This window comes from Monodelphis domestica, chromosome 3 (genome assembly GCF_027887165.1).
Source record: "Monodelphis domestica isolate mMonDom1 chromosome 3, mMonDom1.pri, whole genome shotgun sequence".
Taxonomy (NCBI): Eukaryota; Metazoa; Chordata; class Mammalia; order Didelphimorphia; family Didelphidae; genus Monodelphis; species Monodelphis domestica.
Window position 1 is genome coordinate 77,035,933 of NC_077229.1, and position 26,784 is coordinate 77,062,716.

The 26,784-nt window shown below is 40.4% G+C and overlaps 1 protein-coding gene across 2 annotated transcripts; it reads left to right on the top strand.

The window, feature by feature from the left end:
* Nucleotides 1-148: 148 nt before the first annotated feature.
* Nucleotides 149-26,737, top strand: SF3A2 (splicing factor 3a subunit 2). 2 transcript variants are annotated; one of them, XM_007489315.3, is made up of 10 exons: nucleotides 149-312; nucleotides 11,000-11,109; nucleotides 11,442-11,608; nucleotides 13,266-13,337; nucleotides 14,700-14,746; nucleotides 19,672-19,781; nucleotides 22,352-22,401; nucleotides 22,671-22,811; nucleotides 24,772-24,840; nucleotides 25,517-26,737. In XM_007489315.3, exons 3-10 carry the CDS (start codon nucleotides 11,483-11,485, stop codon nucleotides 26,585-26,587), a joined length of 1,686 nt encoding a protein of 561 aa, XP_007489377.1. In that variant the 5' UTR covers nucleotides 149-312; nucleotides 11,000-11,109; nucleotides 11,442-11,482; the 3' UTR covers nucleotides 26,588-26,737. The 2 variants fall into 2 exon arrangements, with proteins under 2 accessions (XP_007489377.1, XP_007489376.1); XM_007489314.3 differs by lacking the exon at nucleotides 11,000-11,109 and having other exon boundaries at nucleotides 177-312.
* Nucleotides 26,738-26,784: the final 47 nt, after the last annotated feature.

A 26,784-nucleotide genomic window follows, 5' to 3' on the forward strand; every position in this document is an offset into this window, starting at 1 on the left:
GAAGGAGCAGTGAAGCCGTTGACGCTCCGGGATAAGGGGCGCGGGAACAGCCTGCTGTCCATGAACAAAGTAGCCAATAAAGTTTGTGACAACTCACCGTGGCGCGTGCGCAGATAGAAGCTACCGCGGCGGCGCGCATGCGTGGAGAATTAGTTCGTCGACCTGGCAGCAGAGAGATAACGGTGGAGGGTCTCGTGGCGTTAATCCTGAACGCTGCCGGCCCGTAGCGGAGCCTGGGATTTCTCCAAGCAGGCTGTTGAGGAGACGGGAGCGGGCGCTTTGAGGCAGTGGGGCTCGCGGCAAGGAAGAGGGGTATGCTCAGCCCGGGAGTGAGGGATGGGAAAGGAGAAGGCAGCCGCGAGGCCTAAGGCCCTAGTCGCCTTGCATTTGGATCTGAAAACGAGTCCGAGGTGGGGGTGGGGTGAGGGACGGGGACGCGCCCTCTGATGGCGCGCGCGGAGGGGGCGGGGGCGAGCGTGAGAGGGCTTGAATTGGTGCAGAGAGGGGCGTGCCCAGAGGGTCTCACCCGGGAAATGGTAGAGTGTGGCAACCTGGTAAAGATTTCTAGTGAGTCCAAGAGCTTGGTCTGGACCGGTGAGAACCGGTGAGCTCCCTGATCCCTAGATTCCAACTTGAATTTGCTTTGTAAGCATTTTGCATTTAAAATTAAATTTTCGAGTCACCCCTGTAGGTTCCTTGAGGGCAAATACTATTTCACTTTTACCTTTGTGTCCTCAGCACTTTGTACATAGAAAAAGCTTAAATACTTAGTGAATTTCACGTCCTTTCTCTACCTCACCAAGGTGATTTTCCAATAGCTTCTTTTTCTCCTTTTTAAAAATAAAATCTTAACTTGTGTTTTGGAATCAATACTCTCGGTTCCGAGAATAAGGATTACCCGTCCAGAATCCCTCAGGTAAGACACGTCTGAGGCCATATTTAAACCCAGATCCTCTTCTCTCTAGGCCTGGCTTTATCCACTGAATCACCTATCCACCCCCCTCTTCTTTTATCTCTTAATTGTAGAATCTAATGGGGTTTTTTTCTCAGTCCTCATTCTTTTTTACTTCTTTAGCATTTAAACTTTCTTCTCCATATTTCTATCATTCTACTCAGTCTGGACCCTTTTATTAATATGGACAGGCAGTGTGTCATGAAAGATACAGAACTTACTGCAAAATCAGGGGGATACCTGTCTGTTTCTCAATTCCCTTTCCTGGCTCTTTGTTCAGATCATGACCCTCTAACCCTGGATGTCTCCGAGGCCTCTGAGGGGCCTTCTTTTCTTCTTTTGTATTATTTCATCAGTTAACAGGTATTCAGTTTTCATCTGTATAAAGATGACTTAGATCTGCTTATCTTACCCTCTTTTCTGTCTCTAGGCCAGGATCTCTAACTTATCTATTGGACATTTCAAACTGGCTGTCCTCAGACATCTTAAACTCAATATGCCAAAACTTAACTCATTATCTTTCCCCTAAAACCTTTATTATTTCTCTACTTCCCTAATACTGTCAAGTATACTACTATCTTTTCCTGTCACCTAGGTTTGCAGCTAGGTGGTATTCTAGACTCTTCACTCTCACACCCTCTTCCCCCATATGATCTGTGACCAAAACCTGTCGGTTTGACCTTTGTGACATCTCATATAAAACTCTTGCACTCCATTGACCCTGTTACCACTTGGTCTAGGCTATCATCTAATGATTGAGCTATTACTATAGTCTCTGAAATCTTCCAATCTCCTGCCTTAAATCTCCCTAATCTGATTCATCCTCCACTAAGCAGCTGAGATATTCTTCCTATCACCTCCAAGATCTACTCTAGAAGCCTCTTTCATAGACCTCCATTACCTGACCACCTTCTACCTTTTTACTCACTCTATCTTCTAGTGACACTGACCACCTTGCTGATCCTCAAATGAGACAACCCTTCTCCCAACTCAGAGCATTTTCTCTGGCTGTCTTCCAAACCTAGATTGTTCCTTCACTTCTCTATATCTTGGCTTCCTCAAGTTTCAGCTAAAATTCCACTTTCTGCTAAAGGCTTTTCCTTGTCCCCTATAATACCTTCCCTCTGTAGATTTTCTCAGATTTATTCCATATATCTTGTCTCTCCATTAGATTGTGAACTTCTTGAGAAGGATTCCCAGGTTTTTTGCTTTGTTTTACTTTTTTTGTTTCCTCAACACCTAGCACAGTGCTGGCACATAGTTGGGACTTCATAAATACTTATTGACTGACTGACTTCTTGGAATCCCCTGGTTTCATTCAAAATTCAGCTCAAGTACCTCCTTTTCCTACATGAAACCTTTCTTAATTCTCTTCTGTGCCTAGTGCCCTCCCTATCAATGTTATCTTGTCTTTATTTTATTTTAGTCTTCATATATTTATATGTATGTGTTGCCTCCCCTGATAGATTATGAATTGTTCCCATTGTCTTTGTATGGTAGCACCTACCTCAGTACCTAACACATATATAGTAGATACATAGTAAATGTTTGAAGATTCTTTAATCTACAAGATTAAAAAACTGTAGATCCAGTTCTTTACCACCTATATGAAAATGTCCCAGATAACACACTGATCTTATTCTCTTGGAACTCTTACTAACAGCCTTATTATTCTTCTCTGGTATATTCTCCTAAGGTCTTTGGAGTCCTGACCCCAAGTCAGGTGACAATGTTTTGTTACTATGCCAAGCCATTATCTTAGTTTAATGTTAGTGGCAGCATTGTGATAGTCATGGTAGGAATGTGATTTTCATACAGAATCTCAGTCAGAAGGGACCTCAGGGCTGACCATGCCATTCCTCAGTAAACTACCTTTGATTAAAGACATCAGGGAAGGAGAGAACTACCTCCTAATTCATCTGACTCTTCTTTGAGATTGCTCTAATACATTCTGAGCCAGTTCTGCCCTCTGAGACCAAACAGAATGAATCTCCCTTAAATTTCCTTTTTTCTAAGTTAAATGTCCTTATATTTTCCAGCCAATCCTTTTAGGCCCTTCACCACCTTTGATTCTCTTCTCCATCAAATTTGGTAAAGAGATCATCAATAATTTTGAAGAAAGCAGAAGGGAAAATAAGATAGGGCAAGTGATTTCATCATAGGATCATCAAACCAGAAGGACCCTAAAAGGTCTGCCCATGCCATTCCTCAGTAAACTCCCAGTGACTTCATGTTATCTTGAAGTTAAAATAGAAACTTCTCATATGGGCCTTTCTGGGTCTTTGTAACCTGATGTCAACCTTCATTTATTTATGTATTTATTTTGATTTATTATATTTATTTTATTATATTATTATTATATATAATGATATATATTTTGTTATATATTATTCCCCTTCCTGTACTCTTAAGGCATGGCCACTGGAATTTTTTAATGTACTTCATATATAACATCTCTTCTCAATTCTTGGAATATATGTCCTTCTGCATTGCCACTTTTTAGAATTGATTTTCCTTCCCAGTTGCTAGTATCCTCCACATGAAATTTGTATTTATGGGGAATTTTTGTTTTTTAGTGTGGAAACAGTGTGTCATGGAAGATGGAGAACTTCAGAATCTAGGGAACCTGGTTTTAAGCTATTCCTCTATTATATACTTAACTTCTCAGACTCTGCATTTGCAGAGAATACAGATTCTTTCCTCGTTAAATCACAGCTCCAGTGTAAAGAAATGTGATGGATATATCTGTTTGTTTGCACACACACATGTCTCTGTGTACATGCGTCTTTTGTGTGTATTTGGAACATACATGTTTTCTATAGCAACCCCCCATGGGAGTCCTCTAATATTTATCTGTGGGTAATAACCTGAGGTGGAGAGAGGAGGCTAAGGAAATGGGAGAATAATAATGATTCAAAGGCAAAAGTAGAAACACATGAGGAGTAACCTGAACTCCAAGGAAATCGGAGGAATAAGAGAATAGATGGGGAGTATCAACTCCTTGATGCTCCTAGACAAGAGAGTCTGCTTTGGGGGCAACAGTGTTGCTAAGAAAGGTGGGGAGTCTCTACTCCCCGGTGCCTCCTATAGCAATAAGGGCACTGGGGGTGACCGCAAGCTAGGAAAGGAGGAGTCTCAACTCCTTGGTGCCCCCTATTGTTATAGGGGGCACTAGGGGCAACAACGTTGCTAGAAAAAGGGGGGAGTCACAACTCCCTGGTACCTCCTATAGCAATAGGAAGCACTGGTGACAGGGTCGCTATGAAAGAGATATAGTGAAGCAAGAGAGGTAAGAGGAGAGGAGGAAAGAGAGAGAGAGAGTGAGACAGAGAGAGTCAAGGAGGAATAGAGGCAGAGAGAAAGTGAAGGGGGAGAGAGCTAGTTAGAGTGAGCTAGTAAAGGGCTAGAAAGAGAGTTTGTAAGAGAGAGTTTCTCACTAGTCCCCTAGTATTTATTGAAGGTTTTTAGGTTTTAACCTTGGTTGAATTGACCATGGCAAGATCAAAGAGGTGGGGCTTAATCCAACCTGCCCTTGAGTGTAGTCCCAGCAGAGGCAGCATGCCACCCCCCCACCCCCCAAGGCTCAGCCCATGAATTTGCCTGTCCTTTGCTAGTGCTTCGGCCTATCCCTTTCCATACAATGACCATCAAGAGGTCTGACCATGTGTCTGGTAATACAATATCAATACATCAATCATACTTCCCACATGCCAACATGCCTGGTATGCTACATTTTCCCTGTCAAAATGTGAGCTCATGGAGGACAATAACTATTTCTTTTTCTTTGTAGTGCCACTATCTAGCTTGGCACATATTAGGTGCTAAATACATACCTGTTGCCTGCTTGACTGATATAAACTCTTTGTAAACTTTAAAGCACCACAGAAATATTAGTTATTTTATACAGGATGTCCCAAAATCTTAGTGCAGATGAAAGTTTCAGTAGTTTGTAGTTGCACTAAGACTTTTTTGGGGAAAGCTTACATTTGGTGTATACACTATTTTAAGAGTTTTTTAAAAGCACATTAAGTCCAGCTCTTTATAGCTCATGATTTGGTTTGAACACTTTGATTGAGAACTTTTTATATTGTGTCACCACATGGTCCTTGAAGTCAGAGGACATTTTTCTTTCTTTTTTTTTTTTAACCCTTATCTTCTGCCTTAGAATCAATACTGTATTGGTTCCGAGGCAGAACAACAATAAAGAGCTAGGCAATTGGGATTGTGACTTGCCCAAGGTCACTCACTAGGAAGTATCTTAGGCCAGATTTGAACCTATATCTCTCATCTTCTTGCCTGGCTCTCTAAATCACTGAGCTACCTAGCTACCCCTGGTTGTTTTTCATTTTATCCAATTACTCTTGAAAGTGCTTAATAAATATTTGCTGAGTGAATGACACAGTTGAGGGCATAGGCATCACAGTTAGCCCTCTCTTTAAGGCATCAGACCCCAGGCCTGTCTAGGACCCAGATACATGCTTCATTCACATGCAGTATATTTTATGAAATATGTCATTTCCTGCCATATTGGAATAAGGACAAATTGGCACGGCATGTATATGATCTGATCACTAGGTATATATTAATTCTTAACTATCCAGGCCAGATTATCCCTCTACTAGTGCAACTTCTCCCTTCTATGTTTGAGAGAAAGCAAATTGTCTCAGCCCTGTATTATAAAAGGATCCTAAAAGGTGGGGACCACACACACATATTTTTCTATGAAGCATGCCCTAATACCAGGTTCCCCCTACTTCCCATTCTCTCCACCACCCTCCCCTCCCCTTTCAACTTTACTTTATGTATTCTTCCATTTTAGTAAATTCTTTGAGAGCAGGAACTGACTTTTACTTTTTATTTTATTTTATTTTTTTGCCCATTACATGTAATAACAAATTTCCACACAAGTTTTCCTAATTTATATAATTGAACTTATCTCCCTCCCTCCCTTATTTTCCCTCTCCCAGAGCTGGCAGGCAATTCGATCTGGTCTATACATGTATTATCACATGTAACTTTGTTATATTCATTTTTATAAGTAAGTAATCTTATAAAACCCAAACCCCAAAACATAAACCCAAATAAACAATTGAAAAATTGCATGTTTTCGCATTCTGATTCCCAACAGTTCTTTCTCTGGAGGTGGAAAACATTCTTTGTCACAAGTCCCTCACAACTGTCCTGGATCATTGTATTGCTGATAATAGCTAATTCTATCACAGTTGATCATTCCACAATATTGCTGTTACTGTGTACAGGGTTTTCCTGGTTTTGCTTATTCACTCTGCCTCAATCCATGAAGGTCTTTCCACTCTTTCTGAAATCATCCTGTTCCATCATCCCTTGCCATCATATTCCACAGTTTGGCCATTCCCCAATTGATGGTCCATCATCCCTTGCCATCATATTCCACAGTTTGGCCATTCCCCAATTGATGGTCATCCCTTTAATGTACAATTCTTTGCCACCACAAAAAGAGCAACAGTAAATATTTTTGCACAAGTAGGTCCTTTCCCCTTTTTTTATGATCTCTCCAAGATACAGACCTAATAGTATTACTGGATCTAAGGGTATGCATTTTTTATTGTCCTTTGGGCATGATTCCAAATTGCTCTCCAGAACAATTGGATCAGTTCATAGTTCTACCAGCAATGCATTAATGTCCCAGTTTTGCCACTTTCCCTCCCAACATTTTTCACTTTACTGTAATATTGGCTAATCTGATAGGTGTGAGGTAGTACCTCAGAGTTTGTTTTAATTTGCATTTCTCTAATCAAGAGTGATTTACAACATTTTTATGTGATTATTGATAGCTTTGATTTTGTCATCTGAAAACTGCTTATTTATATCCTTTGACCATTTATCAATTGGGGAATGACTTGGATTCTTATAAATTTGACTTTGTTCTTTACATGAGAAATGAGAACTTTATCAGAGAAATTTGTTATAAAGATTTTTTTTCAGTTCTTTCCCTTTAATCTTGTTTGTATTTGTTTTGTTTGTACAAAACCTTTTAAATTTATTGTATGTATATAATTATTCATTTTATATCTTGTAATGTTCTCTATCTCTTATTTGGCACAAATTCTTGTCTTTCCATCCATCTGACAGGTAAATTATTCTATGTTCACCTAATTTACTTGTAATACCACTCTTTATGTCTAAATCATAAACCCATTTTGACCATACCTTGATATATAGGGGTAAGATATTGATATATACCTACTTTTTGCCATATTGTTTTCCAGTTTTCCCAGCAGTTTTTGTCAAATAGGGAGTTCTTATCCCAAAAGTCTTTGGGTTTATCAAACACTTAATTGCTAAGGTTAATACTGCCCCTACTCTATTCCTTTGAGGAACTGACGTTCTTAGTTTCTCCCAGTATCTAACCAGTGCCTGACCCATAATAGTTACTTAATAAATATTTGTTAAGTTGAATTGAACATTTCTCCTCTCCAGCAAACTCCTCTTCACATTGGTATAACTTCCTTTCCCTGCTACCAAATGTAATCTCAAATGAGCCTTTGAAGCATTTCTTTTATTTTTTTTCTGATTGGCTCATTCTCCATGCATTGGCTGTTCTAAACTTCTCCATCCTCTAGCTTTTATCTCACTTGTCCTACATGTCTGTCAGTGACTAACTACACCTTCTACTTTTCTGAGAAAATTGAGGCCATCCATTTCTCTTCCACATTTCAAGGTCTCCTGTTTTCTCTCTATTCCTGTCTCTGAGGCTGACATAGTCATTTCCTTTACAAAGGCTAACCATTTTACTTGTGCCCTTGTTCCCATCCTCTCGTGTCACTGCTGAGAGCTTACTAGAATTCAGTAGTAAGATCTGGACTAAGCACTGGGGATACAAACAGATCAAAATAGTCCTTGCCATTAGGGGCTTCACATTCTCATTGGGGGAATTACAGAACAGCTCATATTATTGTACAGTTCAAGGTAGGTGGAGAGGCTGATGGTATTCGATTTTGGCAAGTAAAATGATGGGCCACATATTAGTCAATGAGCACTTATTAAGCACCTGCTGTGTGCCAGACAGTAGGTGAAGTGCTGGGGATACCAAGAAAGACAAGAAAGAGAACTTGCCCTTAATAGTCTAATGGAGGAAATAATATGCAAAGAAGATACAGACAGGAAAAATCAGAGGTAAATAACAAAGTAAAGAGACTAGAATAGCAGTAAAAGGGAATTGGGAAAGACTTCTTGTAGTAGGTAGAACTTAATAGTTAAGACTCCAAAGGAAACAAGAGATGGGGAGGAAAAGCAATCCAGGCATGAGGAACCAATGAAAAGACTTGTAGCCAGAGATGGAGTGTCTTGGTTGAGGAGCAGACCTGAATCCAGGCTTACTAGGTTGGGGGGGAGGGTGGAGGAAGGGATGAGAAGACTGGAAGGAGCCAGTTGGGGGAGGGAGGGGAGCCTTATAAACCTAGTAGAGGATTTCATGTTTGCTCTTGGAAGAAATAGAGAACAATTGGAGTTGAACTAATAGGGCAAAAAGAGGGAATTTGTAACAGTCAGGATTGCACTTGAGTAAGATCAATCTGACAGCTGACATGTTCCTCTCATCTGTAATCTCTTATCAACTAGTTTCTTCCTTACTGTGTATAAACATGCCCCGGTCTCCTCCTTCACTTGACCCTGTTCCCATCCTCTTATCTAAAATTTTACCCATTCACAGGCAATTTCTTAGAAAAGGCCATCTAGACTTGTTGCCTTTACTTCCTCACCTCCCACTTCTCAGCCTATTGTAATCCGCCTTCTGATTCCACCACTTGACTGAAACTACTCTGTCCAAGGTTACCCGCTATCTCTCATCTGATAAATCCAGTAGCCTTTCTAAGTCCCCATCCGGCTTGACCTGTCTACTGCTTTTGATACTGTTGACCATCCTCTTGTGGATATTCTTTTTTTCCTTTTTTTACATTTTCCTATCTAGATTTTTCTGGGCTTGTGTGACTTTCTTATTTTCCTTTGCTGAATCATCATCCAACTCCCCTCAATTTGAGTGACCTCAGGATTATCTCTTGGGCTACTTTTCTTCATTTCCTAGATGTGTGTGTGTGTGTGTGTGTGTGTGTGTGTGTGTGTGTGTGTGTGTGTGTGTGTGTGTGTGTTTTGTTTGTCAAATCAGCTCCCTTGACCTCACTTTTGTGGAATGCCCAGTTTACTTAAAAAAAAAAATCTGCTCAAGAACCATTAAGCATTTTCTAATTTCCTGCTGGTGCTTCCTCCCTCCCTTATACTTATGAATATGTTTTTTTGTCTCAATACCAGCTGCCTGCTGAATATTTTCACTTAAATGTCTTATTGATTACTCAAATTCAGCAATTCTAAAACAGAATCATCTTTCCCTGTAAGCCTGTTCCTATCCTGCTTCATTAACTTTTTCTATTAAGGGAACTCCCATCCTTCTAACTGTAGGAATTTGGATAATATTTCTACCCAACTATATATTTTATAAAGTTTATTGGAAGGGTAGACAGATGTTCCTATAAGTAACCTGACTGCATGATGCCTAGCCTGCCAGTCTCTTTCCTCTTTCCTTCCCTCACCTGCCTCCTCTGTCCTCTTCTCCATTCCCCCCACCCCCATTCTCTCCCTCAGAAGCCCCAAACCTTGACCTTTATTGACGTACTGAACATATACAGAAGCAAACCTGCAACTACGCTATGTCAGGAATGTTTGATAGACAGATAAAGCTCCTCAGGAGGGGGAGCGGATAAACTTCCTTGACACATAACTATCTATCTAGATTTACTTCCTCAGAGTCGCCTCTGACTTTCTTTTCTCCTTTATTCTCTCTCTTCCCCTTATGCTTTCAGTTGCTGAGGCTTGTTGATGTGATCTTCATCCTGTTTGTTCTAGCAGCCCTTTTCTGTTACCACCTAATCTTAGGTTAGTTCCTCTTCACTTTTTACTTAGACTAAATGACTAGCCTCCTAATTGTTCTCCTTGCTTTTCTAGACTCCTTTTTCATCAGTCTTTAGTATGACTACTGAAATCATCTTTCTAAGGCACAGATCTAACTGTGATATTCCTCTGCTTAAAGTCCTGGGTGGCTTTCTTTTGTCTCCTGGATAAAGCAAAGAATGGCATTTAAATACCCACATAAATTATTTCCAAGCAACTTTGTATAGACTTATATCATATTATTCTCCTTTATACATTTGGTTCCAGTCAGGCAGATCATTTTAAGTGGTGCCATAGATGGAATGTAGGACTTAGAATCAGGAAGATCTAAGTTCAAATGCTGCTTCAGACACTCCTTAGCTTAAATGTGATTGTGGTTAAATCACTTAAACTTTGTGCGTCTGATTTCTCAATTGTAAAATAGGGATGATAATAATAATAACACTTTCCTCCCAGGGTTGTTATGAGTCAACCTATGTCAAATTCATTTTCATACCTTAAAACTCTAAACAAATTTTAGCTGTCACCATTTCTGCCTTTTAACCAGCTGTTCCCCAGTCCTGGAATGTACTTTTTAAAAACTGTTCCTCAGAAACTATGTATTCCTTCAAGACACAGGTACCCCTTCCTCTGTGGACCATTTCCTTCTTTCTTTCCTTAAATCTTTCCTTTCTTAAATCAGATAAGTAAATGCATATACATATTTATTCTTTGTCCCTTACTAAGAATGTCAGCTCCTTGAGATCAAGTACTGTGTTGGGGTTTTGTATCCAGAGCACACAGTAAGCATTTAATAAATATTTGAATTGAATTTAGCAGCATATAGGTTGGATGAGAGAGAGGTCAGGTTGCAAAATATGACCTTTCTAAAGAGGAGGGGGGGGGGGCATATAAAAAGACAGTCTTAGGGCAGTTAGGGAACTCAGTGGATAGAGCCAGCCCTAGAGACAGGAGGTCCTGGGTTCAAATTTGGCCTAAGATGCTTCTAGCTGTGTGACCTTGGGTAAGTCCCCACCTCTTACAGCTCTTCCACCTTGGAACCAATATTTAGCATTGATTCTAAGAAGAAAATAAGAGTTTTTAAAAGAGAGAGAGATAATTTCACTTCTCTACCTAATGGAACAGGGGTATGGAAGAGACGAGACTTAGTGAAGACCATAGATGGAATCACCATGTACAAAAAGTGGTACCAGAATTCAGAGGAAGGAATGAGAAGGATAGGCTTCACAGAGGAGGTAGGATTTGTGGGTGAATGTATCCATCAATTTCCTAAGTTTAAACCTAATGTTGAGAGGACAATATTGGGGATTCTTTAGAGCATTTGAATCAGGGAAGAGAGGTGGTCATATTATGTGGAATGGAAGATGACAGATTCCGGTTAGAATGAGAGAAGCTGTTTATGAACAGTTATGTTTCCCAGGGTGGTTAACACTTGCCATTCAGAGTATTGTGTTGTATTTATATGTTGAATCCAAAACAAGCATGGGGAGTAATTGTCAAATTTCTAAAGTTCAAAGCTTTTGTCCTGAGTAAACTTGCCTCTCATTCTTCCCATCTTATTTTTCAGATTTTCTTTTCTTAGTATACTGAAGTACAAAAAGCATCATCATGGATTTTCAACATCGACCTGGGGGCAAGACAGGGAGTGGTGGGGTGGCTTCATCCTCAGAGAGCAACCGTGATAGAAGGGAACGCCTCCGACAACTGGCTCTTGAAACTATTGATATCAACAAGGTAAAATTCAGGTTTTTTTTTAGTTAAAGGAAGCCTTGTTGCCTGCCTCATTTTTAAGAGTTTGATATAGTATCTCATATTTGTGAGTTTGAGAGCCTTCTCCCCTCCCCACCAATCCTTCCTTTGTACTCTTTGCATTTTGAGAAGTGCCATGTTACAGTAGAAGGACTAGAAGTCAAGTTCTAATTCCAGCTTTATCACTTGACTTGGACAAGAAAACTAAAGTTTTCTTCCCACCCGTAAAGTTGTATGACTATGGATTTCAGAGAACAAGTTAAAATAAAGGTTAGAAACAGAATAGGCAATATCCTAAGCCTTTTAATAATGAAATATAAGTTCTACCAAAATGCCAATACAAAATCGAAGTCAAGGGTATTAGGGTTAAATTTTAGGTTCATGGCAACTTTAGCAATGGCACATGCCAGTTTCTTTTCTATATTTATTCTATTTTACTGTACTTCTCAGTGCCTGCCATTGACATGACCTATTATGTTCTCAGGCGACTTTAGGTTACTTAGGTCCTACAGTGTGAATGGGGGCAAGTTTTGATCACCTCATCTCAAAAAATAGAAGAAATAATACAAAACAATCTCTCCTTCAGTTTCAAAATTCTTTGACATCTTTTTTGTGAAAGCATGTTTCCTAATACCTCTTTCTCTTCCAAAGAATAGCAGTCTATAAAATTATAATTAACCTAACAGTCAAATTTTAATCTTTACTTTCCCTTAAGAGAATGAGCTACTCCTTTCTCCTTCCTCAAATATAAGGTCATTGACACTTTTTTAATGTCTTGATGATTATTCTGAGATCAAAGAATTTTCTTGGTAGCTAACCTCAGTAAAATCTCTACAGACACACTATGACAGGTTTTTATAGGTTTTTGATTTTGCATTTGTTTAAATGATGCTACCACTTAATTAGTTAATAATACTTTGAGGAATGGGGATGACCTAAAATGTAATGTTTCATTCTGGAAATGACTGGTAAAAGTATCAATAAACTTTTTAAATTTAATTTTTAGTCTTTAAAAAAGTAATATAACGTTTTATGAAGCAAAAAAAAAATAAGGTCTTCGAGAATAAGAACTGGTTTTTATTGTTTTATTGTTTTATTATTTTTGTCTTTTTGACCTTTGCTCTTACCAAAGTTCCATGTACCCAAGTAATAACTTTTTAAATAAAATCTTTAAATTAGTTTTCATTCTCATCCTCCTTGACCAAAATATTTAATCTCTCTTTGACAAGAGAGAGGGAAGTAGCCATTTCTAGGAATTAGAAAGATTCTTCATTTAAAGCCAAAAAAAGAAACTCTTTTCTCCCTTCCTGTCTCCTTCAAATTATACAGGTCTTTGGGGTCATAGTGTCGCCAATGATTTTATTAAGAGATAGCACACATATCCAAAGAAATAGTATAATGAATCTTCATTTTTAGTGGCTAGTCAAAGGCACTTTGGACAAAATAGGAATCTTCCTATAGTTTTCATTCTGTTAGTTATTTCAGGCAGAAAGATAAGCAAAGTAAGACCAAGAAAAACCAGCGTCTTTTGTTTATAGGCTACTGTTTTATTTGCCATTAAAAAAAAGCCCTTCTGGTATATCAAACATGTTATCATGTCTATGGTTTTCATTTCACTGACACGATTATATTTTTGTTCTAGGATCCATATTTTATGAAGAATCATTTGGGTTCTTATGAATGCAAACTCTGCTTAACACTTCACAATAATGAGGTGAGTTATATGTTGACTTTGTATTTTGAATTAGATCATTTCTAATTCTGTAAATGGAGGATACTACTACTTTGACCTTTTGGGGGGTTTTATGACCAGAAGTAGGCAGGAATTCTTGAAGGGTGATGAGAATCTAACTGCTGAATACTTGGGTTTGCTTGTGTAGTGAGTTGAGACCTGGGCAAACATTCCTTAATGTCTGTGAAGACATTATCTCCCTGATTCCTTTTTGGTTAATGAAACTAGATCAAGTATCCTATAGTTAGATTGCAAAATGTTTAAGAGTATGTCACATTTTCAACATTAACTAAAAGTAGATAGCCAGTGTTTATGAGTTGATTGATGGTCCTTTAGAAGCCTGCAAAATATGAGGTGAAATAAATAAAAACTGTTCCTCCGTCCTGTTAGACCCATTTAGCTGTAAAAAATCAAAGTCTTTCTTTTAAAAAAACAAATTGATTGGTTAATCTGGTCAATATAGTAGGCATCCAGAATAAACTCAAGAGGCTAGATTAGTAGGTTGAAGCTAATAAAATGAAATATAATGGAGTTAAATATAAAGTCCTGTATTTTGGTTCAGAAAATCAATTGTACAAGTAAAGGATAGCAGATGTGACTCAATAATGTCATGTGAAAAAGACCTGGAGTTTTAGTGAACTGAAATTTTAATAAAACTCAGCGATGTGTTTTGGCACCTAAAAAAACCTGGTGGTATTCTAAACTGTATTCATAGCAATTTAGTATCATGAATAATAGTCATATGGGACTCTTATCTTCTCTAGAGCCTAATTGATATTGTATCCTGCTCTAGGTAGGGACCAGGTGAAACAGAGGAGGGCATCCAGAATTGGGAGGAAGTGCACTCAACAATAGGCAGAAAATAGACTATACTAGGTAAAGGAATCGAAGGACCCTAGCTAGAGGAAGTGTATATGTTTGGGGGAAGGGATAGGAATGTATGTAGTCTTAAAGTATTTTTTAAAAGTTATCAAGTGAAGAATTAATTTTGTTCAGTTATTCCTTGGAGGGCAGACCTTAGTATTCCTGGTAAGTGAAATTTAAAAGGGAAATAAATTTCAGCCCATTATAAGAAATCTATTTTAACAATTAGGACTCTTCAATAAGAAAATGGATTGCCTTAGGAAAGAGCGAGTTTATTTGTCACTGGAGGGTCTTTCAGCAGAGGCTAAGTAACTTTTCCAAGTTTTCCAAGAACCAAAGTTCCACATTGTAAACAGGATTTACACTTGGGGTAGCAGTTAAAACTACATAATTGCTAAGGTCTCATTCTCTTGAATTTTGATTCTGTGAGACTTCTTATAATTTAACTTACCCTAATTTCTTTTGTGTATTTCCCCCTAGGGAAGCTACCTAGCGCATACTCAGGGGAAAAAGCATCAAACAAATTTGTAAGTATTTAAACAAATAAGTCATTTCTGAATTTGTGACCAGATAACAACCTTTAAAGATTTAAGGATTTTAACTCAATTTTAAGTTCACAATGCTGGTATGAATCACACTGCTTTTATTTTAAGACATTATTCGTTGAGTTGAAGCATTTATGGGGTTATATGAAAATAGCTACAGGTAAGCATACACAGGTCAGTCAGTGTGAAAAAAATGGGGGGATGGGGCAGCTAGGTGGCACAGTGGATAAAGCACCAGGCCTACAGTCAGGAGGACCTGGGTTTAAGATTGGCCTCAGACACTTAATAGCTTCCCAGCTATGTATGTCTGGGCAAGTCACTTCATCCCAATTATCTATCTCTTGACCTTCTGTCTTAGGGTCATTGCTGAGACAGAAAGTAGGGGTTTTTTAAAATGGAAGGATTGCCTTAAAAACTGTACTCTCAGGAAGAAAAAATGAAAGTTAGTTGGAAATAAGACTCAATTAGTCACGTGACTAATAAGATGTCTTCTTATTGGTTTAGAACAGGCCAGCAAACTATAGGACTCCTAAGAATGCTTTTTAAATAAAGTTTTATTTTAATTAAAAATATAAAAACCATTTTTGGCTCATTGAAAAACTGCCCTTTAGCAGCAGTTTGTTTACTCCTGCTCTTGAAGCAATTGATATTTGCCCCCAATAATATTTCATGTCAAACAGTTTAGCCCAATAAAATATGTATAAAATAATGAAGTGCTTATCTTAGTGTTGTATGGTAATTTTGTATTATCAAAAGATTTTTTTTTGCACTAATAGCCATTATAGATAATATGGGGACATGAGGATAATCAAGAATCATAAAAAAACAAAAATGTTAATTATCTGGCAATGAAATAAAAATCCATGGATTTAATTTGCGTGTCAAAAGTTTAAAATACTAGAGAACTATAAAAGCAACATTAACTGTCTCTGATTTAGGTTTATACTTCATTTATTTGTTTGTTTATTATTAAATTCTTACTAATACATTTTGGTTTTATATCACCTACATTTCTCAAATTATCCCTTCTTCCCTTACCCCATCCCAGAGAGCTATCTTAAAATAAAGAAGGGGAAAATGAGGAAGAAAAAAATTGAACAGAACTAAGCAATATATAAGGAAAAAGTCATCTGAGACATTTAGCAGGGTTCAGTTCTTATTGCCTCCTCTGCTTTAGAGTCCAACTGTTAACACTTGCACCATATTGTTCTTTCCATGTTTGTTCTTGTCAGGTTTATACCTATAGTTTTCCTGCTCCTGCTTCTGTCACTTCTTCAGTTTCCATGTCTTCCTCCATTTCTCTTCTGTATCTGTCATAGTCATGTTCCTTATGTGAATCTTAAAATTTCTCAGACTTGTGAATCTTAAAAATTCTCAGACTCTACCTTAGAACATTTGGTTAGGACCATTCCCCATTTTAAAACAATGAAGGGACTTTGGTCAGGAAGGTAGGAACTATAACATTACTCCACCCACACTTAGGCTACTTTAGGGGAAGATAAAGTTGTAAACTCCTTACTGAACAATGAAAAGTACTCAACCCATACTTAAAGTGAAGCAAGAACCCTTAAACTAGGTCTATTTTTAGATCTAATACAAAGGGGTACTAAGTACCTATGAAGATCAAATTAATCAGGCAACTTGCAAAGGACAAGATTAGTCTATTCAGGTGTGAATTACTCAAAAGTTGTAGTCTACTCAGGTGTGAATTAAGAACGGTCAGTCCTTTGGAAAACGTCTATTGTGATTGGTAGATGTGAAAATTTAGGGGAGGTGACATAGGAGAAAATTCTCTTTAAAAGGAGGTCAGAAGGCCTCTGAAAGGAGAGTGCAGCTTTGGTAGCTGAGTTGGAGCTTGGACTAGTTGGAGTAGCTGGGTCTCTCTGAACACTAGAATCTTTCTTGGGACAAAATCTTGTGGTGAGTGGATTAAAGATTGACTGGTCTCTTAAAGCTCAGGCCTAGGCCAATGGCCTAGGCCCCTTTTCCCATTATTTCCTCTTACTCTCTCTCCCTTTCCTTAATTCCTTATTTGTATTAATTAAAATCTCCATAAAAACCCAGCTGACTTGGGTATTTCATATTTGGGAAATTTTCCCATGGCGACCACTTTATTTTTAATATAAAATCAAGACACAAAAAATTATCTTTACAGTTTTGGCAATTAAAGTCTTGAAACTGTATTTTCGCGGTCACAGTTTAAGGCAACCACTCTTTTAACTGTAACACTTATACCAGAATGGTTTTCCAACACACCCACACACCACAATGTAGTTAGCCAGTAGGTCATCCTTTTTGTGAACTGCAGTACTTTGCATGGTAGCTTCTAAATGGAAATAGGTACTCTGAACAAACTGTATGATGGGAATGGTGCAATATTGCTGTTCCTTAAGAATTCAGAGAAGCATAGGATAAACTTAGATGAAAGAATGGAAAAGGAAGTCAGCAGAACTAGGTTTCTTTTCTTTTTTTTTTAAGTCCTATCTTCTTTCTTAGAATTGATACTAACAGTTTTAAGGCAGAAGAACAATAAGTGATTTGCCCAGGGCCACAAAGCTGGGAAGTTTCTGAGGCCAGATTTGAGCCCAGGTCCTCCTGACTCCAAGCCTTGAGCTACCTAACTGCCCCTAAATTTACTTTTAATAGTTATATCAGGTTGATCTTGATGTGTTATATAGCCAAGTTTTTAAAAAAGCTGTATGATTCTAGCAAAATTACAAAGGAATTTATAAGTAAAACAGTTAATTCAAAAACAACTGTTTTAAAAAGTGAAACTGATGAACTAAACCAAACCAGAATGCTGGTGAAAGGGGAAATGAAAATTGTTGTGAATCATCTTAAAAGATGAATTTGCACATGCAGTATTATTTGCAGTTAAAAAATACTTACTGATGCTATTATTCACATCCTTTTCACTAAGTTTCTTTTAATTTGTCTAACTCTGGAAAAAAAATAAGATGAAAATTGTATTGTTTGGGGTTTTTTCTTTAAGGCTAGGGCTTAAAATTTTAAATATTAATGGCTTTGGGTTCATTAATATAATTGTACCAAAGTTATAGTAATGAACATTTAAAAATAATATTAAACGGTCTTCATCAGCAAGCATTTATTAAGTGCCAGCCACTTTGATAAAGTGCAGGGAGTACCAAGAAAGACAAAACAGTCCCAGGATTTAAGGAGCTCCCATTCTTATGAGGAACAGTATTCAAACAACTATATCCAAACAAGATATGTACCGGGTTAAATGCAGATAATCTTAATGGGAAGGCAGTAGCATTAAGTGGGTCCAGGAAAGCATTTAAGCAAAAGGTATGATTTTTGTTGAGACGTGAAGGAAGAGGAGAACTCTGGAGGCAAAGATGAAGACATAGAGAATTCTAGATGTGGAGGACAGCTAGTGAAAATGCAGATTCAGAAATGTCCCGTGCAGGAGTCCACTCAGCAGGCTATTACAATAGTTCCAAGTATGAGGGTTTGCATTAGAGTGGCAGCAGTGTCAGAGGAGGGAAGGGAAGGTTCATGAGAGATATTCCAAAGGTAAAATTGAATGGTCTTGGCAACAGATTGCCTGTGGGGGTTTGAGGCAGTAAAGAGTTAAAGATGACACCTAGATTGGGAGCTGGGGTGACTTGGACAATGGTGGTACCCTTGACAGAATAAGGGATTAGAAAGAAGATGTGGTTTGGGATGGGAGGGGGGAAGATAAATGGCTTCAGTTTTAAACCCATTGAGTTTGAAGTGGCTGTGATATCTTTTTCAAGATGTCTAAGAGGCAGTTTGAGAATTTGGCAGGAAATTAGGAAAGAAGTTAGATTTGGCAAGAGATCTGAGGATCATCTCCATAGAGCTGATCATTTAATCCATAAGAATTGAGATCACCAAATGAAGTAGTATAGAGGGAAAGGGGATGAGGGCCCAGGACAGAGCCTCGGAGGGGAAACTCATGAATCCAAGAGTTCCCTTGAATTTTGTTTAAAGTGCTTCTACTTCTACAAAAAGTTTAAGAACCACTGCTTTGAGGTATATGTCAAAAAGTTGCTTGAAGCCATCTTAGGTCATCATTCAGGTTATAAAAAGCTTTGTCACTCACCCAATCTGTCTGTGATTCCACAGGCAAAGGGACTGGTTGATAAGAGTAGAGGCAGTAAGGGCTGCATGGAATTTTCCAGGCCTTCTTCAGTTTGCCAAGCCTTGGAGAAGATCCCAGAGCTGCCACAGTCTTGGGGTCAATTTTGATTATCAAAGGAGAAATATATGTCTGAGAGGCAACCAATTTGGAAACACTATGGGCTTTGGGGTTAGAAGACTGTTGGTTTGAATCATGGCCTTGCCACTTAATAGCTTTGTGACCTTAGGAACCCATAGCCCTCCTAACATATAATGCCCATCTCACATGATTTCCAAGGCAATCATTTGGCTGTCTGCCCCATAAATATGAGTGATCTGTGGCAGTCCTTCATGGAAATAAAGATTATACTTCAGCTCTTTCCCATCTCATTGTAGCATAGTGGAAAGAAAGCTGGATGGGAAAGCCAGAGAACTGGGGCTCAGATCCTGCTCCATTACTTGAGCAAGTTTTTTAATCTCTTTAGAATATCCTTATCTGAAAATGAAGAATTTGGGACTAGATGACCTCTGAACTTCTTTCTATCTCTCATTCAATCCTTTTTTCTCATTCCATCCTCTTCACACTCTTTTCAAGTAGGCAAAGCAAGTTTTATTATTCCAGTGTGCAGGTGAGGTGAAAAAAGGTGCTCTAGGATGATCTGGGAGATCTCTAACCAAGGAAACCAGGCCCAGGGACAGACTAGAACCTGAGCCTCTTGACACCTAGTCCAATAAGGATTCCCCCTTCATACTACTCAGAGACACAGGGAAACACTGACCTTTGACTTGCATGACTGTAGGGCTCGGAGAGCAGCAAAAGAGGCCAAGGAGGCTCCAGCCCAGCCAGCACCAGAGAAAGTCAAAGTGGAAGTGAAGAAGTTTGTGAAAATTGGTCGTCCAGGCTACAAAGGTATGTGATTTGGGGGCTCCCTCAGGCCAACCAGACTTGTAGAACAGTGTAGCAGGTGGTCTTTGCAGCTGCTTTTTGAATTATAAATGAGCTTTTTAGCTACTATAATCAGTGACCCTGAAACCCTCCCTTTACCTATAGAAAGACTGCTCATCTCTGGAATTCATATCAAGAATTCTGTCAACTCACAAAAATCTCTTCCTAGCTCTTTCTATGGACTACTTGATATCTGTCTTTCCCTCCTTTGTGAGGTGTTCAGAATTGTTGGCAGTTTGTCTGACCTAGTCATGATTAATCTCACCTTATAAAGTTCCTGTTGGTGGCAGTGCTCCTATGGGAAACAGTGCTCTGTTCATTTTCTTGTAAAATATGTGTTTTGCCAACCATCCCCAGCTAATGAAAGGCACCAGAGTAACAAATCTGAATATGCTTCTCCCTTCTCTGCCTTTCCATTTACCATTGATTTTTACCTTCTAGCACAGAACTCCCAGGCTCCCCTATAATAAGAGAATGCCTTTCAATATTACTGTCTACATTTTTTCAAAGAAAGCAACACCCAATGTAGAAGTAGCAATCTTTCTCTAGATCCAACATAGAAACTTGTAGGAGTTTTTTCCCCCTTTTATATTGATCTCTGAATAATTGAAGTGATAACCATTCTCCTCATCCCTTTCCTTCCTATTCCCCCATACCTCAGGTACCTTTCCTTTGAGGTGAAGTTTGGGAATAGGAGGAATTTTGTATGTATATTTTTAAATTGTTTATTTCAGAGAAAGTTGCTTCCAGGAGAAGCCTCATATAAAGGTTGGACTGCTTTATGGAGCCAGCAGCCAAAAGCCAATCACTTGACCAAGCAGGTCCTTAAGCAAGCCTGGGACAAAGCCCAGTCACAAAACAAAGAAGGGTTGCTCATCTTTGTAGAAGTGCTCTTGGCTTTGTGGCAAGATGTTGTTATTCTCCCAGCACACTCCCATCACTATTTTGCTCTTATTTAAATTGATTTTATAGTCATTTTTCGAAATATCTTAACTCCAGGAAACTGTTATTGAACACCACCATTGTGCAGAGCTTTGTGTTGGAGGGAGATCAAATAGCCTGGTAGGGAGAGATGATAAGGAAGACACAGGTTAACTATAATATACAGGATTATAGAGGCTTTAAAGAGATATAAAGTAGTGAGAGCTGAGAAATACAGGTTTTAGCATTTGAGTCTTGGAAGTTTTCATGGAGCAGCTGGCATTTTAATTAGGCTTCAAATCATGCAGTGAGACAATAGGGGAAGGAGGATAGTCCAGGCATTAGGGATGGCATAAGTGCCAGTATTTGAGGGGCAGAATACATAGTCTGTGAAGTTACCTGAGACTGGACTACTCGGGTAGAAGTAACAAGAAATAAAGTTGGAATGATAGGTTGTACCAGATTATGGAGGGTCTTAATGCCTCATAAAGTTAAAAGTTTCCTTATTGGATACCAAGGAGCCGCAGACAGTGTTTGAGCAGAAGAGTAACATGACCAGAGAGATGCTTAAGAAGGGTTATTATTTGTTAAGTGAATGAAGAGTTTCAATAGTTGCCTAATGGGCCTTTAAAGTATCGGAGGGCCACATTTGGTGCTAGGTGGTAACACAGGCCTCCTTTTACAGAGGTGTGCTAAGGTCCAATAGGGTGAAGTATCTAAGTATATAGTTGGCAAATAGCAATCAGGATTTGAATTCCAGTCTTTTGGCCTGGAAATCCAGTGCTCTTTCCACTTTACTACATTGTCTTTTATATGTAATGCAAAGTGGAGAACATCTATTGTTTTTAGTCTTTCAAGATACAGAGAACACATTTAAACTTTTTTTTTATTATATAAAATTTTTTTCAATGAACAAGAATTTGGGTTTTTTCTGTCCCTGATCATTAAAAAAAAAACAAACAATAAGGAGGAAATCCTTGTAGCACATATTCATACTCAAGGAAAAGTGATTTCCCCATTGGTCTTCCCCCAAAAAGCAGTGATTCAATCTGTACCCCAAGTCCCTTGCATTTTTGTGAGGAGACAACAACTTTCAAAGAGCCAGCATCTGCTTTATTTAGCTTACATCGGTGGTTGCCACCCCCATTCAAGTGGGCAGCATACATTCAGGTTTGCCTGCATGTGAAATGGCAAGTAAATGTGCCACCCTCCATAGGGTATAAACCTTTGTAAACCTAAGAAGCAAAGATCTGAATGTCTGGAAGAACACAGTCAGCTCTACAAGTATTAGGATATTGAGGCAACCCGCCTTGCCATGATGCTTGAGGCTCTGCCCCCATCATTCAATAGGCATTGTTCCTTCTCTTCCCCTCCCCTCCCCCCCTTTTTTCAGTGTGTTCTCTTGGCCTAGTACTGGGCCCTGTAGGGACCATAGAAGATGACACCGGACTCCCCCACAAATCTCTTATCATCTATGTAGGAAAATAGTGTAGGGCATATTCTTAAGTAGTATAGCTCTGAGAAGAGATGGGGTAGGGAGAGCTGAAGCCATTGGGGTAGATTTAGGATTTGGGTTTTGCTAGAATAACCAACTACTTCTTTGCCTATGCCAGTGACCAAGCAGCGGGACACAGAGATGGGCCAGCAGAGCCTCCTCTTCCAGGTAAGGAGACTGCCTCCCCACACCCTGCCTCCCTTTATGGATAATCCTGATCCCCTGTGTACTAGTTCTCAGCATGTGATCAGGGTTCATAAAAGCCCAAAGAGCAAACCTGATCTACATCTCAGAGTTATACTACTCTAGCTGAGCTATCCCAGTTCCCTTAGTAGGAAATTGACCACAAAAAAATTAAATTGCTGTTGATGCTTTTTCCTTTCTTCCCTCTGCATTAACCACAATACTTCATTTTGCTCCTGGGCTTCTCTTTGCAGATTGATTATCCTGAAATTGCTGAGAGTATCATGCCACGCCATCGGTTCATGTCTGCATATGAACAGAGGATTGAACCCCCAGACAGACGCTGGCAGTATCTTTTAATGGCAGCTGAGCCCTATGAAACTATTGCTTTCAAGGTAATGTAGGAGGGAGCTGGGAAGTTGTGCTTCTTCCCTTTGCCCTTATGTTGTCTACCAAGTCATTGTGTCCTTCCTCTAAAACAGTTTTTCCAATACTTATTGAGCCTGCCATATTTAAATCTGGTGATTGTAATTGTAGACTATTCATTCCTACTTAGAAACATGGTCCCCTTGAGGATACCAGGCATATAAGAGAAAATGCTATATGACATCAGGATGGTAGATTTAAAGCTGGATGTTAGCCCTTGCAGCAGTGATGGCAAACCTTTTAGAGACCAGGTGCCCAAAATGCAAACTGGAGAGGGGGAGGGGAGCAACCCTACCCCACATTCCTCTGGCTTTCTAGTAATGAACTCTGGTGAACTCTGTGATGGGGTGACAATGGGCATGCCCACAGAGAGGGCTCTTAGTGCCTTCCCTGGCACGTGTGCTATAGGTTTGCTAACACTGCCTTATACTTTCTTTCAGTCTCTGGAAGTTCTTATTTCCAACCCAGGTCTTCAGAGCTTCAGGCCCACATCCTCAGTTGTGTATTATACACTTTAAACTAGGTGTCCCATAGTCATCCTTAACTCAACATATCCAAAACAACCCATTGTCTTGTCCTCCAAACCCTCCCTGTTTTCATGTTTCCTTCCTTCCTTCCTTCCTTCCTTCCTTCCTTCCTTCCTTCCTTCCTTCCTTCCTTCCTTCCTTCCTTCCTTCCTTCCTTCCTTCCTTCCTTCCTTCCTTCCTTCCTCCCTCCCTCCCTCCCTCCCTCCCTCCCTCCCTCCCTCCCTCCCTCCCTCCCTCCCTCCCTCCCTCCCTCCCTCCATCCCTCCCTTCATCCCTCCCTCCCTCCCTAGCCAAAAACTTGATTGTGAACTACAATCAGTACGTTTCATAGGAATTAGAAAATGGTGGGCTGGAAAGGAGACTTCATGAAATGGCAAGACTTGCTCTGGAGTTTGAAGAGGGTAGAGGGGCATGGGATTGTTATCTTGGTTTTGGAGAACAAATAAATGGTAGCCAGAAGGAGGAGGGTATATGCATCTTGCCTGGAATGGAGGATTTCAGTTGGAAAAGAATGGGAGATAAGGTTATAAAATTAAGATGGGACCAGATTGTGACAATCAGGATAGGTACACCTTCATAGATAATAGTGAAATCCTCACTTCAAGCATCTCCATGTTTGCTACTGACTCCCTACTGTTCTCTACATTTCTAATACTTCCTGTTAATTCTTATCCCAAGAAAAATGGCCCTATTTGGGGGGATGTTTTTACCCTCTCTGGCCAGGCCCTTAACCACCAGATTTCTCTTGGTCTAAGCCTAGATCTTGGGACATTATCCTCAAGATTGAATTTTTAGCCTACAGGACTTCTGGATTGTGCTTGTGAAATTCTTTTCCCAGGGTGGGTCAAAAGTACCCTTGTGACTGGACAAATTACCTGTTGTCATTCCCCCACCAGCATTATTAGATGATCTTTAAGGGCCTTTTAGAACTTATCATGATCCTAAATCCCTCTGCCAAAAGCAATTCCTGGTCTGTAATAGTCTGAACTAGAGGTCTTCAGACCTTTGACCCCATAAGAAGATAATCATGGAATCCATACATTGCACTAGTGTGATTTTTTTTTTTTAACTCTTTCTGTTTTACAGTTGATATCAAGTATCAGTTCCTAGGCAAAAGAATGGTAAGGGCTAGGCAATGGGAGTTAAGTAAAGACTTGCCCAGAGTCACACAAATAGGAATTATTTGAGATCAGATTTGAACCCAGACCTCTTGTCTGTTGATTTGAGCCACTTAGCTTCCCCTACTAGTGTGATCTTGAAAGATACCAAGCCCTCTCCATCTCCCTTTCCTTTTCCCATTTTTAGCAGCTTTATATATCAGCATGCCTGGAGTGGATATAAACAGAAACCTAAGAGATTATCCCTCAGCTATTCCCTATCTAATCTTTTCCTTCCTGCTCAGGTGCCGAGTAGAGAGATTGACAAGGCAGAAGGGAAGTTTTGGACCCACTGGAACAGAGAAACTAAGCAGGTAACTGGTGGTTGCTTACCTAAAAGAAAGAAGGAATTGGCCTGGATGATTTTGAGAACTTTTCTGGCTCTAAACTTTTTAAATTGAGAGGGCCCTCTAACCTGTGGCGAGAGTGTACCTCAAACTAGGAAGCGGTCCCCTTGGTTTCTGGGGGATTGTACCCTGGTGATAGACACTTTCAGACCTCTAGGCATGATCAAATCAGAACTATTTTCTATCGTGTGACAAAAAGAGAACTTGTTTGTGTGGAGGCTTCTCTTGCTAAGACTCCCATTCAGCCCTGAGTTTCCTCTTATGCCTATACCCTACTGTGACCTAGAGATTTCACTTGACCCAGTTCACTACAGCTTACAGCCAAGGCCCTCGCTGGGAAGCCCTTTGCTCACGAATGTGCAGCCAAGAGAGTTTTTACTCAGTGAGGCTGTTGGGAGACTAGAAGTCGGGTGGATCATTTTTACCCAGCTGGTGATAGATAAAGATAGTGGCTTGTTGGAGCCATTTTTCCCTACTCTAGATCGCAGAGCATATTGGGAAGGCTTGAGTGCCTGCTTTAAAATGAGGAAGCAACTCCGAGGAAAGCTTATTGAATTCCCTGCTGTAGGTACAGTTTGGGGGCTCTTGCAGGATGTCATGTCTCTCACAAGATTTGCTTCCTCACCTTTCTCTTTCCTTTTAGTTTTTTCTCCAGTTCCATTTTAAGATGGAGAAGCCTCCTGCGCCTCCAGCCCTCCCTGCTGGACCTCCTGGAGTGAAGCGGCCCCCACCCCCACTGATGAATGGTTTGCCTCCTCGACCACCTCTGCCAGAGTCTTTGCCACCCCCACCTCCAGGTGGCATGCCTCTGCCACCCATGCCTCCCAGTGGGCCTGCACCTCCCGGCCCTCCTGGGCCTCCTCAGATGCCCCCTCCTGCACCTGGAGTTCATCCTCCTGCTCCTGGGGTTCACCCTCCAGCTCCTGGAGTTCACCCACCTGCTCCTGGGGTACATCCTCCTGCTCCCGGGGTACATCCCCCTGCTCCTGGAGTACATCCTTCTGCTCCAGGGGTGCACCCTCCTGCTCCAGGGGTGCATCCCCCGGCTCCTGGGGTACATCCCTCAGCTCCTGGGGTGCATCCCCCGGCTCCTGGGGTACACCCCCCTGCACCTGGGGTGCATCCTCAGGCTCCAGGAGTTCATCCCCAAGCACCTGGGGTGCATCCTCAGGCTCCAGGAGTTCATCCCCAAGCACCTGGGGTTCACCCTCAAGGTCCTGGGGTACACCCCCAAGCACCTGGGGTTCATCCTCAGGCTCCAGGGGTTCACCCCCAAGCACCTGGGGTTCACCCCCAAGCTCCAGGGGTTCACCCCCAAGCTCCAGGGGTTCATCCCCAAGCACCTGGGGTACACCCCCAGGCTCCAGGGGTTCATCCCCAGGCTCCAGGGGTTCACCCTCAGGCTCCAGGAGTTCACCCCCAAGCACCTGGAGTTCACCCCCAGGCTCCAGGGGTTCACCCTCAGGCTCCAGGGGTTCACCCTCAGGCTCCAGGGGTTCACCCTCAGGCTCCAGGGGTTCATCCTCAAGCTCCTGGGGTTCATCCTCAGGCTCCAGGGGTTCATCCCCAAGCTCCAGGGGTTCATCCCCAAGCCCCAGGTGTACACCCCCCAAACCCAGGAGTACATCCCCCAACTCCTATGCCCCCAATGTTGCGGCCCCCTCTTCCTTCAGAAGGACCTGGAAATATTCCTCCTCCTCCACCAACCAATTGATAAGTTTTTCTGCTCTCCCCCCTCCACCCCCCCTGGTTTTTATTTACATTTCATCATTTTCCCAAAGACAAGTTTTGGTGGTTTTTGTACAGGGGTTTGGGCTCTGTCCTCAAAAGTTGATTAAATAGGTTTCTACCTTGTTTACATTGAGTGGAGTAATGTGGAAAATAGTCTCATTAAGCTACAGTACAGTCCTA